At 36.6% G+C, this 12,487-nt stretch overlaps 3 protein-coding genes across 3 annotated transcripts; 2 read left to right on the top strand and 1 right to left on the bottom strand.

Moving 5' to 3' along the window:
- The first annotated feature begins 1,857 nt into the window (after positions 1 to 1,857).
- On the top strand, positions 1,858 to 5,563 carry LOC129573715 (uncharacterized). Its single transcript, XM_055454628.1, has 6 exons — positions 1,858 to 1,924; positions 2,255 to 2,584; positions 3,314 to 3,467; positions 3,539 to 4,112; positions 4,176 to 4,338; positions 4,909 to 5,563. The coding sequence occupies exons 2-6, from the start codon at positions 2,265 to 2,267 to the stop codon at positions 5,339 to 5,341; spliced, it is 1,644 nt and encodes a 547-aa protein (XP_055310603.1). The 5' UTR covers positions 1,858 to 1,924; positions 2,255 to 2,264; the 3' UTR covers positions 5,342 to 5,563.
- Positions 5,564 to 5,982: 419 nt separating this feature from the next.
- On the top strand, positions 5,983 to 7,264 carry LOC129573721 (TM2 domain-containing protein CG10795). The gene is made up of 3 exons (XM_055454637.1): positions 5,983 to 6,470; positions 6,566 to 6,631; positions 6,728 to 7,264. The coding sequence occupies exons 1-3, from the start codon at positions 6,202 to 6,204 to the stop codon at positions 6,936 to 6,938; spliced, it is 546 nt and encodes a 181-aa protein (XP_055310612.1). The 5' UTR covers positions 5,983 to 6,201; the 3' UTR covers positions 6,939 to 7,264.
- Positions 7,255 to 11,096, bottom strand: LOC129573718 (syntaxin-6). Its single transcript, XM_055454634.1, has 7 exons — positions 10,175 to 11,096; positions 9,707 to 9,736; positions 9,504 to 9,631; positions 9,059 to 9,357; positions 8,537 to 8,790; positions 8,335 to 8,429; positions 7,255 to 8,203 (listed from the first exon to the last, which is right to left on the bottom strand). Exons 1-7 carry the CDS (start codon positions 10,207 to 10,209, stop codon positions 8,127 to 8,129), a joined length of 918 nt encoding a protein of 305 aa, XP_055310609.1. The 5' UTR covers positions 10,210 to 11,096; the 3' UTR covers positions 7,255 to 8,126.
- Between the last annotated feature and the right edge of the window lie 1,391 nt (positions 11,097 to 12,487).

The following is a 12,487-nucleotide window of genomic DNA, read 5'->3' as shown; positions in this document are numbered from 1 at the left end:
AACAAATATCCAATCACATTTAAATGCTATTGGATAATTTTTCTCACATCTTTTTGATAACTTAGATACGTTTTCGCATTGCATTTACTATTTGAATAGTGATTTTAGTCGATTTTCTACGAAAAATTCTTGAAGCCAATCAACTTTTTCATCTGAAGAAAACTATGATCGAAAACTGCGATTGAGGTTGCACGTCGTGGGTAAAAAATCACTCACCACACCAAAGTGTTTAAATGGATGACCGTTTAGGAACATTGTACAGTCTATGTACAACTAGAGTTCGAGTGTATGGTGTAGTATGGTCTCGCAAGTCTCTCACTAATTATATTACTCTATAAAAAGTGTGCCAATCATAAGAAGACCGATACACCGAAAGGAAAAAATGCAAAAAACATTTATGGTTCCCATTTGGTTCCTCATTATTATTACTCAAGATGATATGAATGTTGAATCTGAGATCTGAAATAGAAAGATGCAGGCCACACCTACTAAAGGCAACAAAAATCTCCCAATTATATTGAAAAATGTGTGATTTATGGCTAAAAATAGAATTGACAGTCTTTTTGGGCCACCCTGTGTATCAGCGTTATTATGTCACGAATATCATTTGTATCATAGTTTGTACTCGATTTTCATATACCAGTGGTGAAACTCTCTCCCCCAAATGAAAAGCGAAAACATGCAAAATGCAATAATCATACCATTGAACTTTTATACGAAAAATCAGAAATTTCAAACCAAACTAACTGCAAATTCTGGTAAATTCACTTGAATGTTTCAAACGTCCTGTCGAAATGATAAACATGCATAATTGCTTTGAATGTTGTTGTTGTTTTTTTGGCATTTTGCGTGTGTTTCATTTTTGAGCGTTTCGTAGGTGGAAAGTGGTGTAAACGAAAGCCTGTAGACCCAGGTCGTTGATTTTTCGCATGTTGTGCTATAACACATTATGAATCCAACCCATTTCCTATTTAGGTTATATTGAATATCGCACTTTTGCGGTTACGTCAACTGAAATGTAGAAATATGTTTGATTTATCCTGGATTATGATCATATAATGTGTGACTTGACTCTCTCTCTCTCTTTCTTTCTGGGGGTGTTCGTGATTAACAATGGGCTTCTATTATAAACTTCATAATTTTCGATCAACTGATAATCGTTGAATATGTTGTACCCATTTGTTAATCAGTGGCACTTCCATGAAATGAATATATCGATTGTTGACAAGGGCAATTGAAATGTCGCAATCATGGGCCAAATCAAAGTACAATGGCGCACCACATTGCCGTAGGTCTATTGTCAAAAGCGCTCAGTTAATCAATTATTGTATATCGATATGTTGATTTGCATGCTTTTGCTATCCCTCTCCTTCTCTTGCTTACGTGATTCAAGTTTATAATCATTTTGCGCTGGCAAGTCGCGAGGGCGTTTTCGTGAATGTTTTGCCTGGTTCGGTTCCTTCTGTTTTTTTTTCTCTTCTTTGCCATCTATATTTGGCGGTCGTCAATATATTTCAATTATTAGCGTTTGTTCGTCGTTTGTTTCCACTTTTCTTTTCATTTTATTTACTATGTTCGCTGGGTGAAAAACTTATTTTATCGATATCTCACACACTGAAAATCATCCATAGCCGAGTGCCAAAAGCGAGGAAAACGAGAAATGGAATTATTTATCGTCGTAGAATGTGTATCAATTCAATCAAAATCGATTAAACTATCGTGTATTCGTGCATATATATATAGTTTTTATTTCGTTTCGGGAGGGTGATTGCGCGCTTCGCCGAAAACTTTGCTTGTGCGGAGGAGCTGTTTAACCGAAAATATTCGTTCAGTATCAAAACGTATGGATTGGACAAAACACCATCATTGCAACGACTCTGACGCCAGTGCTTCGTGAAAGCGCCCATTCGCCTACATTCTCTGAGTGAGTCCCTTTTGTTTGGTCTTTGCTTGTACACAGTGTGTTTTCACAAGCATAAAATTGCGAAAGCACGTGATTCTCGTTCACAAAAACGTAAGTTTTATGAGACAATCAAAACAACATTTCGTTTCGAAGAATTTCCATTGAGACATTTACAAAATACGGAAAACACATTTGACAATAACAAAAATGGCAAAAATCTTGGTTTGACTGTTGTAAATGCATTTTTTTCTTTATTTTTATTGATGGTCGAAATGTTATAAATGGACCAGATACTACGTTAATTTTGGTCTATAGATCAACTAATGCCCAACACTTGGACTTTTTTTGAAGGTACAATAAAATGTCATGTGCACGGCCACCAAATTTTCTTTTGCGTAAACAAAAGTCACTGGTTTGTGAGTCAGTGTGTCAAACGACGACGATCTGCGCTCGCGAACGTCGACTTCGTTTGCAAAAGCAATATTCGGTCGATCACGGTCGCGACATTTCTGCCCATCGATCAGCGAACAACAACAGCAACAACGGTCAGATTCAGCAGAAGAATGGGAATTTGGTCACTAACTCATGGGGCTGTAATAATCCATCACCCGAAGCTAGCCTGCGTATTTTTACCGCCATCAAAAATAAGACACAATCTCATGAAGGCGACTCGAATGAGGAGTGCGTAATTTAACATTAAGTCTCTTCTTTTCAGTTGTTTTTGTCGTTTTTTTTTTGTTTGGCTTCAAAACTCCAAAGCACAACGTCAAAATAAGCTTTCGAATGAAAAACAAAGTTTGTAATTAACTTTATGCCGGCTTGATAATTATTCACTTACATGCTGTCATGCAATTAACGTTCATTCGTTGCGTTTAATCTGACACACACCGCTCTTTGCATATACTTGATTGTTGTGAAAGAAGAATTTACACGTGAGCTCAAGTGAAATCAGCCAAAGCGTGCACTCCTGTGAACCGCTATCGATTTATCGGCATAAAAGTGAATGGATTGTGACGGTTATATATTTACTACGTTGCAGCTATTAAATTTTGTGCAATTTGTCATAAAAAAAACTTGTTCCAACCCGATTCATTTAGTTTTTACTAATAATTGCGTTGCGGTGTGTTAACCACCAACCAAACATCACAACCATTCAACAGCAATCCAACACAAGTCAACTATCGTATGAAACCGATAGAATAGTCCAGTATAGAATAATGGTTCATTACATGCACGTTTTGACTGCATTTTGATTTTGATACAATTGATCAGAATTGAGCAAAACACAAGTCAACTTAAATGATTCTTACAAAAATTCGGGCTTAAAAATAAATTCAAAAACAATTAATATTTTCAATCCTCTTTTTAAATTCTCATTTATCAAACGAAACGTTGTGCTGGCAAAATAAGAGTGCAAAAAAGCTCGGAAAATATTCCGTTGCCGAATAAATCGCGTAAGAAGAACGAGGAGAAAATAAACCTAAATATCTTTCTCGCTCATGTACCCGAGCTGGATTTGGGTAGTGATTTGGAAAGCAATATCCGACAAACGAATGGAAAACCGGTAGAACTTTTTCAAAATGCATGTTTTCTCTCATTTCAATTTTTCCTTAAATCTTAAAAAACTATTTCTAGGAAAATGCAGGTGATCGAAGTGATACGAATAGGTCGATGGCGAATCGGCTGACGGTGGAAACACGGCGGAGTCAATTTCGTCAGAAAAGTGTATCTCTAAATGAAACTCGACCACGATTGATTCGTGCAATGTCGGCACCAATCCGTCCAAATCCGCCACCAGAAGCACAAGATAAGGTCATTGCAACAAATGCGAACGGTCAAATGCAAAGTGGGTCTAAAAGGCGATTGCGGCGTAAAAAAATCGCACCAATCGAAATTGATTCGTTTAGCTTGAAAATAGCGCAATCACAACCGTATGCGAGTAAATTGGTGTCGCAGCGAACATTTGATGAGCAGCGCCCATCAACCGCCAAGGCAATAAATATCCATCCACTGAAATCATCGGCCAAACCACCCAAACCAATTCTACAGCCTCGCAATAAATCAGCGATGCACGGATGTGAAATCGTCACTCTCGTGTCGTTGCTGAGTCCCGGTGCAAGTGACTCAGAAAAGGAGGATTATTCCAATGGCGGCAATGATAGCCCAAACGAAAAAAGTACTCCATCGCTGCGAAAAGTGGGAAAATCGGGTAAAATCGCAAATATCCAAAATTCCCCCGCGGTGAATAAATCAATTTCGTTTCGTTTGATAGTTTCGTTTCAGGATGACGATAGCCTGTGCGATGATGATCCGGTGATTGATTTACCCTCCGTACTACGACGAGCATCTCTTGCACCATTGGCTGCTAAAATTAGATTAAATCGTCCTCCAACCGCACCGCCCGGTTCAATATTCCACAAATCCATTGCAATCAGGTAACATTTATCAGTTCATTGCAATCGCGACGACAGTGACTAGAAAAGAGTTTGTTGTTTATTTCTTTCTTTTTTTCGCGTAATTTGGTGACATGTAAATTCGGTGATTGGCAAATGACGTTTTCACCTTGAACGCGCTTCAATAAAATAAAACAAAAACGAATATTGTCAATTGAACGGGAGCATAAATGGCTTGGTTTGAAGTACCCCCATCTCCATCGCTTGAAAAATCTAAACGACATTTCAATTAGCGTCATTTGCACGAAAGGCACATCGTATATATGGAGAAAAAGAATTCAAGTACATGGCGCCGAAGTATTACAAAAATCGCGTTCGAGTGCCTAATCGCTGGAGTGCACGCATCTTTCCACAATGTCAATAATAGTATATGACGATTAATCCAAATTTATTGCCAGTTCATATCATTCATCTTTGCTCGGCGAAACGAAAAATCGTTATGACGCTCAAACTGCGTCGACTGTTGATTTTCCTTTAATTTTATTTCAATTTCATTTTTATTCATATAACAAAATGAGTGCGTATGCTTGGTTGGTTTGTCTTTTGTAACAGTGAGAACTCCGCCATGAGTGGTGACAACAAAGTGGCTGCTGGCGGTGCTACCGAAACGAGTGAGTCCAAGGTACATACAATTTTGCCATTTGGTCATCCAAATGGTGGCGAAATATCCAAAGTCCCCATTGATATTGTGAATGCAACGGTTCCAATGCGTAAACCATCCATCGATATATTGGATCCAACCACCATTTATCCCGAGTACGTGCGTAGCATTAAAGAGAAAGAGTGCTGGTTACTGTTTCAAAAAATGGTGAAAAAAGGAATTGCCGTAAGCTACGAGACAATTTTACGTGGCATGCTCACACCGTCCGAAGTTCGTGCCGTCGAAAAAAAGCAAAAAGAAATTGTCGAACGACAAGCTAGTATCGATTTGGAAGCAGCGGCAGCAGCTTTGGCACCTGCCGATTGTGATAATAACAAGAAATAATTTGGATTGTGTGTAAGAATTTGTTTGTTTGATTTGTTGAAAGTTCATTGTTATTATTAGAAAAATCAATTTATTTACAATTGAATAAAAAGTCTATTCTTGAATATTGTTTGCTCCCCAGTTCATGCTCTTTTTGGGAAATATTTTTCTGCATTTTATTTCTTTGTTAAATGCGTTTTCGAAATTCGCGTTCAATCAAACAACTATTTTTTTTCCTTCTGTACACATTTTTCTTCCTGGAATACATATTTGATTGGCATGAATAAAAGAAAAATGTTGGTTAAATTTCGTCTTTGGGAATTTTCATTTCAAAAAGTTAGCTTGACAAAAAAAAACAGAAAATACAAACCATATTGCACCACTCGAATATGACGAATGACAAAGCCATAGTAGCTTTGTATGTGCTATGTTTTTATCTCCCTGATGAATCGATCCTTTTTTCTTTTCAACACTTTCTAATCGAACGAATTAATATATACAGTTGAATGTTATCTTCGAAAAATCAAAATAATTCTTTTCATTTGTTTTGTCAAAATGGAAAATCCATTTTTTCAGTGAAAAATTCAAACTCAACGTCATGAAGTTGGCTGCGATCCAATGCGACTGGAAATACTTCCAATGAAATGAGGCTAATGACGTTTTACATTTGTCACAACATATAAGAAGAGAACAAAAACACTAGAAAGACCCTCTGAAAATAAAACTATAAAATCGCGAGAAAAAAAAATCCAAGTAAAACGATTAAAATATCGGCAAATAAGATTGAATCGAAAATATAGAGAACGCTACGGTATAACGTGGGATAAAGAAAAAATGTGTTTTTGTCGAAAAAAATAGATAGTCGAGTTCGATCGGGCACAATGAGATATTGTTTCGGAATGATTATTTTGATTTTGTTGAATGAATTGTACGAAATCGTAGCTGTAGATATAGATTGTAGCACATCGTTGCGGACAGGACAATACATGTGCCCCGATCCATCAATAAATCACATCGATGCAAAGACACAGCAACCAATCGGTTGCACCAAAAATAATGTCGCAAAAGTGTGGTGCATAGCTGCTGACGGTATTGTTTGTAGCGAAACAAAAAATGCATCGTTCAAAGGTGAAATCCCGTGCCGATGGACGTAAGTAATTTGCAAATATTGATTTCATTTGATCATTTAATCATCGTAAATGTATTGATAAACAATGGTGATTTCTTTTCTTTTTTTTTCCGCAGAAATGGATACCACTTTGATACAGCGTTACTGTTATCGATATTCCTAGGAATGTTTGGTATCGACAGGTACAGATTCACCGTTTTCGTTATGTTAATAATATGTCATTTGCCCTGATAAATTGAATAAGACAAACATCTAAATAATATTTGATTAATTCCCAGGTTTTACTTGGGCTATCCAGCAATTGGACTGCTCAAGTTTTGTACGTTTGGTTTTATGTTTCTGGGCCAATTGGTGGACGTGATTCTGATAGCAACGCAAATGGTTGGACCGGCCGATGGATCCGCATACATAATATCCTATTACGGACCTGTTTTATCTGTGATACGTAGTGATAATGCAACATATCGTCGACCTCAAAGCGATTGGTGAGAATAATACCCCATCAACGCACAACACACTAACCATAGGCAATTTGGATCCACGGCGACGATATATTGTGCGAACACGAACAATTCAATTCAACTCTCATGCTTTGTTTGACTGTACCTGCCCGCCTCAATTGTGTGCGGTCAATCTTTCCAAAATGTAATTTAAACAAAACAAAAAAATAATAGGCTTAGGAGATGGTCCTTCTGATTGAGACACATTGAGCTGAAACCAATGTAAAGCTGAATTTAAACACACAAAAAATGCAGATAATAAAGTTTTTAACTTTTTAGTTGTAGAGAGAAATCAAATAAACGAGTTTCATTACACATGTGTTGTTTATTTAATTTTTCTTTTGTTTTCATATAATCAAATCAAAACGAATTGTTTAAAAAAAAAATGAATAGTCCGTTTGTCTTTTTGTTTCATCATTTGTTGGAAACTTCAATCACCACCACACAATAAATTTCTTATCATTCCAAACCGTTAAAATGTCAAAATTTCGAAAATTCAATGCAATAAATATGCTGGTGTGTTGTTCGAAATATGCGATGGCGGCATACATATGGATTTTGGCCATCGAATCTAAATAATTCTAAACAATAACATTTCTGATCGGATCTTTGTGGTTTTTTGTTGTTGTTGTTGTTGTTGTTGTTGGTATATAATGTTTGTTCACTTGTGTTGAATAGATTAGATATTTGGAATGGATAAATAGTGCTTGTGCCATATATCTATACAAATACAATTTCTTAGAACGACGATTTGCCGAGACAATCAAAGACAAGAGAGATCGTGATGATGTGCACAATGTTCGGCAATGTGATGGATGATATATATATATTCTCAATTCTAAAATAAATAATAATAAAAAGTACGTAAAGGGAATCGGTGACTATTCCTGATTGGATACATAAAAACTCTTCTATATGATCTCTCTTCCATTCTGTTTCTAATAAAATTGGATAAACTTCGAACTGAATGACTGAATTGAATATTAAATTATTTCAATTTTGCATGTGATTCGATTGTAAATTATATAAAAGATAAGTGTCTTTTTTCTTTTCTTCTTGCTCCACTAATTATACCTAATTCAAACACACAGGACAACACAGCACCAGCGGCTGCTCAGCTCAAAAATTAATTTCCATTGCACTCTGATTGCGTTCAGCCATCAGACTCAACAGAAAATTACAGAATAATGAAGAGAAGTATCACAATAAATAAAATGAGTGAAAGTACACCTATGGCAATCCATTGACGCTTATCTGCAAAGAAAAAAAGATGGAAAGAAAATCAGCATTTAGAAGCAGCGACGGATATGCATAGAAACAAAAGGGGTAGGTAGGCTGGCAGTTTGCGTGAGCCGCAAATCGAACCCACGGGAATATTTAATTACCGTTATTCAGATTTAGCACTTTAGCCATTTTCTTCATTGTTGAATCCATTTTTGATTCCGTGGTCTCGAGTTCATTACCGAAATCATCGAGCATTCTGTAATTAAAGAAGGTTTGAAGGAGAGAAAAAAAAACGTTAAAATGCGGCATAGAGAAGCGTGACACATCATGTAAATAAAACAAACAGGGCGTTGTTTTGCTTACACAGCTTGTTCGTCTAGTTCAATATTGATTTGGCGTGAGACCGTTTTCAATGTGCCAATTGAATCGCTAATCACATCAAGCTGCTCGTCTTGTCCTTGTAACATTCGCTGTTGGACGGACACACTTTCACCCAAAAATCGATGCGATGGACTGTCCAATGCTGATGTACCATAGTGCCCCGGGCTGTCCAGAGAATTCTCCAATTTGGAGTATTTTGTTCCGCTATGCCTTGCCATTGTACCGACGATTGTTGTCTGCGTTGATGAAAAATAGAACGAGAAACGATTCAAACATTCAATCCGAAATTATTACACAAAGAAATTATTCATAATTTTCTCTGGTTAGCATAGCCTGATGTACCAAAATAGTGGCTATTTGTTTATTTGAACCAAACACAATACAACAAACACACTGCATTTGATTAGCACGCAGATCAAACATGTTACAACCAAAACGATCATGTGCAAACAATCGATTTAGGTTTGTTTGCTTGTATCTGAAGTCAAATCTCGTTCAACTCACCGTGAAACTAGATGCTGAATTTGTGTTGATACAATTATTTGCAATCAAATTGTTATTAATACAGTTGTTTGCGATCAAATTGTTGCAGTTATCGTTGAATGCGCTGCCTCCGATTGTTGATTGGTTATTATTATCGAGTAACGGTTGATTTGCTGTGATATCTTTGTCCCGATTTCGGTTCAGGCTCATCTTCTCCTTCATCGACTTGACCTCATCGCGAGTAGCATCGATGAAATACCGTCGGCTATTCAATTCTTTCTGGTCGATCTTAAATTTGCTGAGGTTTTTCTCAACGATAGGTATTTCTGTGGTTAAGGAAAATGGTGCGGTAGAAGGTTTTGCAAGGTGGAAATAAAATGAATGTTAAATAATAATTTTGTCAGAACATTTTGTGTCAAGAATAGAACAAAAGCGAACGATGCGCGTCGTCAATTGAAAAGGATATTAATTGTATCTTCCAGATCCTCCAAGTCCCATTCGATGCTTCGTAATGAATTTCTCAGTTCGGTTGTGGTCCATTCGGTTTCGGCACCGCCAGCGTTGCCCAAATCCCGCCAACGCAAGTACAAGCCTCTGCAAAACGGAGCATTTTGGTGAGCATTTTCTTTTCAAAGTCGTAAATAAAATGTGTGTGTATGTGTGTCTTACCTCGTTTTATTCAATGCCTTGAAAACTTCGCTGCAAAAACACAAAATAATAGATTATTTGATCAAATAACCTATGTTAAGTTCATCCAATTGCAAGACATTCAATCTATCAGTACATGCGGGACTTAATGACTGAATTCATGTCGATATGTTTGTTTTTTTTTTTTTGTATCAATACATATGGGTTTGTGCGTGTATTGGAGCGGACAACAAACAATCGGAATATCGAAATTCAATCGGAAAAGTTAAATAACTAGCAGCAATATTGTGGTGTTTTGTTGTGGCAGAGAGTGCAAAGGATTGGGACTTGTGTTTGTGTGTGTGTGTGTGTTTCAGTGTAAATGAGAAAGACATGGACACTTCAACAACATTGGCATTTCGATGAATGTTTCGTTTTTCTTTTTCTTATGTCTTGCCTCTTCTTCTGAAATATGCCACGCATATGCGTGTTTTTAACATGAATACTTACTCTTTCACAACAAAAAACGGATCTTCCAAAGACATGTCCGGAAACAATGAATAAACACTTAATGCGCGAATGATTAGAAAATCAAGCTAATTTCTGTCGTTTTTTGTTTATTTTTTTTCCCTTTGGTTTTGGAAATTATTTCAGCTGTCCTGCCGATTATCTGATATTGTCTCCTTTGTTTGGTTCATTGGTTAAACAATTGCACTCATTGCTCTCGATTTGGTGCGATGACGACGACGACGACGACGGCAGTCAATTGAAATCGATTTGTTTTCTTAAGTAAATACTTCTTGTTCGATTAGAAACTGTGTGTATGTTGGACTTTTAGCTATTCATTCTTATCACTCGATGAATTTCTTTTTCGTATTTAGAAACAACCACTTGACATTACGAATATTTTTTCGACTTGTATCATGTAATTGAGCGAAAAACAAGCAATACTTTTTGAAATGATATCAAATGACTATTGATAATTGAATGTTTATAATTCTTGCAGTTTAAATGCATTTCCCATTTGCAAACTTATTGTGTTTTTTTCATTCGTTTCTTTTCTTTTCTTTCTACCTCTATCTCTCTCTATGCGTGTATGTTTTTGTCGCTTCACTTCATCTGAATGCACAGCACAGAATGAATCAAAACAATCGAAACGAAATAGTGCGCGATAATTGTCCGCTTGTGTGCGGCGATTCAACAATATCAAAATTAACCGATTGAAATGTCTTTGATATTTAACGAATGTGCTCCGATAAAGCGATAGAAAATTATTTTTACGCTTCTTTTAGCAGTTATTTTCACATTAACCGAATGAAAAAAGCGAACTAAATCAATTTAGTGTGTTGTGATGGAAGTCCAGAAGGAAAAAAATTATTTCGTATAGCCTGACTCTCGCTCACATTTCTTTGAACACACGAAATGAATGAGTCCAAACTTACCGTCGACTCTATATATTGATCTGCAACATTGGCATTCCACAGGAAATTCATATGGAAAACCCATACAGCGCGTTTTTCCTCTCCTTTCCCTTGAGTTTACGTATTGGTGTGTTGTCCTTTTTCGCTCTGTATACAGTTCGTGCCAGAGAGTGAGAGTGAGAGGTGTGTGTTGGTTTATGTATTTGTTTGTGTGTGAATGTTCCCTCAGACTCGGATTCTATCTCTTTCTTCCGTATCCAGTGGCTGTATATGGAGCGGCGGCAAATTCGTGGTGCGATACCGAGACGAATATTATATATATGTGAGTGCTGCACACAAAATTGGTCACCCACACGCATCTACGTCGAATCGAGCACACAAACACTACAACAACAACAGCCCCCGAAAATTCCACATTTACTACGTATGACACACGATAGAACAAGGGTAAAATTGACGATGCTTGCCAAAAGAAGAATAGAATGGGAAAAATTCACACACACAAATCCACTACACCTGCGTACTGAAATGCCAAAAAAGACATTTTCATGCATCATTGTTGACAGCTGACTATGGCCATTGCGAAGTGTCACACACGACATTCAACGTCGAATACATCACAGCACCATCTGTCGTGAGACAGTCAAAAATACTCATATGTCTTACGTTACATTCAAACTTATATAAGATTTTTTCCCCTTTTTCAATTTTGAATTAATTTTCTGATCATTAATGCTTTTTGATGGATTTATTTGAAAATGAAGAAATTATTTTCATGAGCTCCAGGAGAAATTTCAATAATTTCATCATGAGAGCACTAGCCGTGAACGTTTTTCTACAGAAATGTGCACATATTTCGGACACTGTAAAAAATATATTTCAGATTTCCAAGTCCTATTTGCTGATCCGAGCAGAATTAGGCAAAAATAATGTGATTTTCACTTCCAAAACACATTGGACCAGGTCAGGTCCATATACTCCAAATTGATTGAAACCTCACAAAAAATGGTTCAAGTTTATAATAATTTTTGGATAAAATGTGTTTTAATTGTGTTTTATTGGTGCAGGAGGTATATCTTAAGTGTTGATCAAAGGTGACATGATGATCGAATCGACTGATAGAAGTGTTCGATCATCACAAATCGAAAGTGTGCGTTCGAAGCGAGCGATAGCACTGTAGTAACAAAAAAATGAACGATTCCACACATGAAGTGGCTGGCGAGCCGAGATAAACGTAGAACATCATTTTGGAAAGTTGGTGGATTCAGTTGAAAAAATGAATTTATCAAATTTTTTCAATTTTCCGAATGTGTTATGGTCTATTCATGCTTTTTTCTCGAAGAAGAGGTGATTTAACGTCGATGATGTGTACAAATGATATGCTCAAAAAAGTCCAAAGATA

This window comes from Sitodiplosis mosellana, unplaced genomic scaffold (assembly GCF_009176505.1).
Source record: "Sitodiplosis mosellana isolate CC-2019 unplaced genomic scaffold, AAFC_SMos_1.0 Smas_scaffold_6102, whole genome shotgun sequence".
Taxonomy (NCBI): domain Eukaryota; kingdom Metazoa; phylum Arthropoda; class Insecta; order Diptera; family Cecidomyiidae; genus Sitodiplosis; species Sitodiplosis mosellana.
This window is presented reverse-complemented; position numbering and strand designations above follow the sequence as displayed.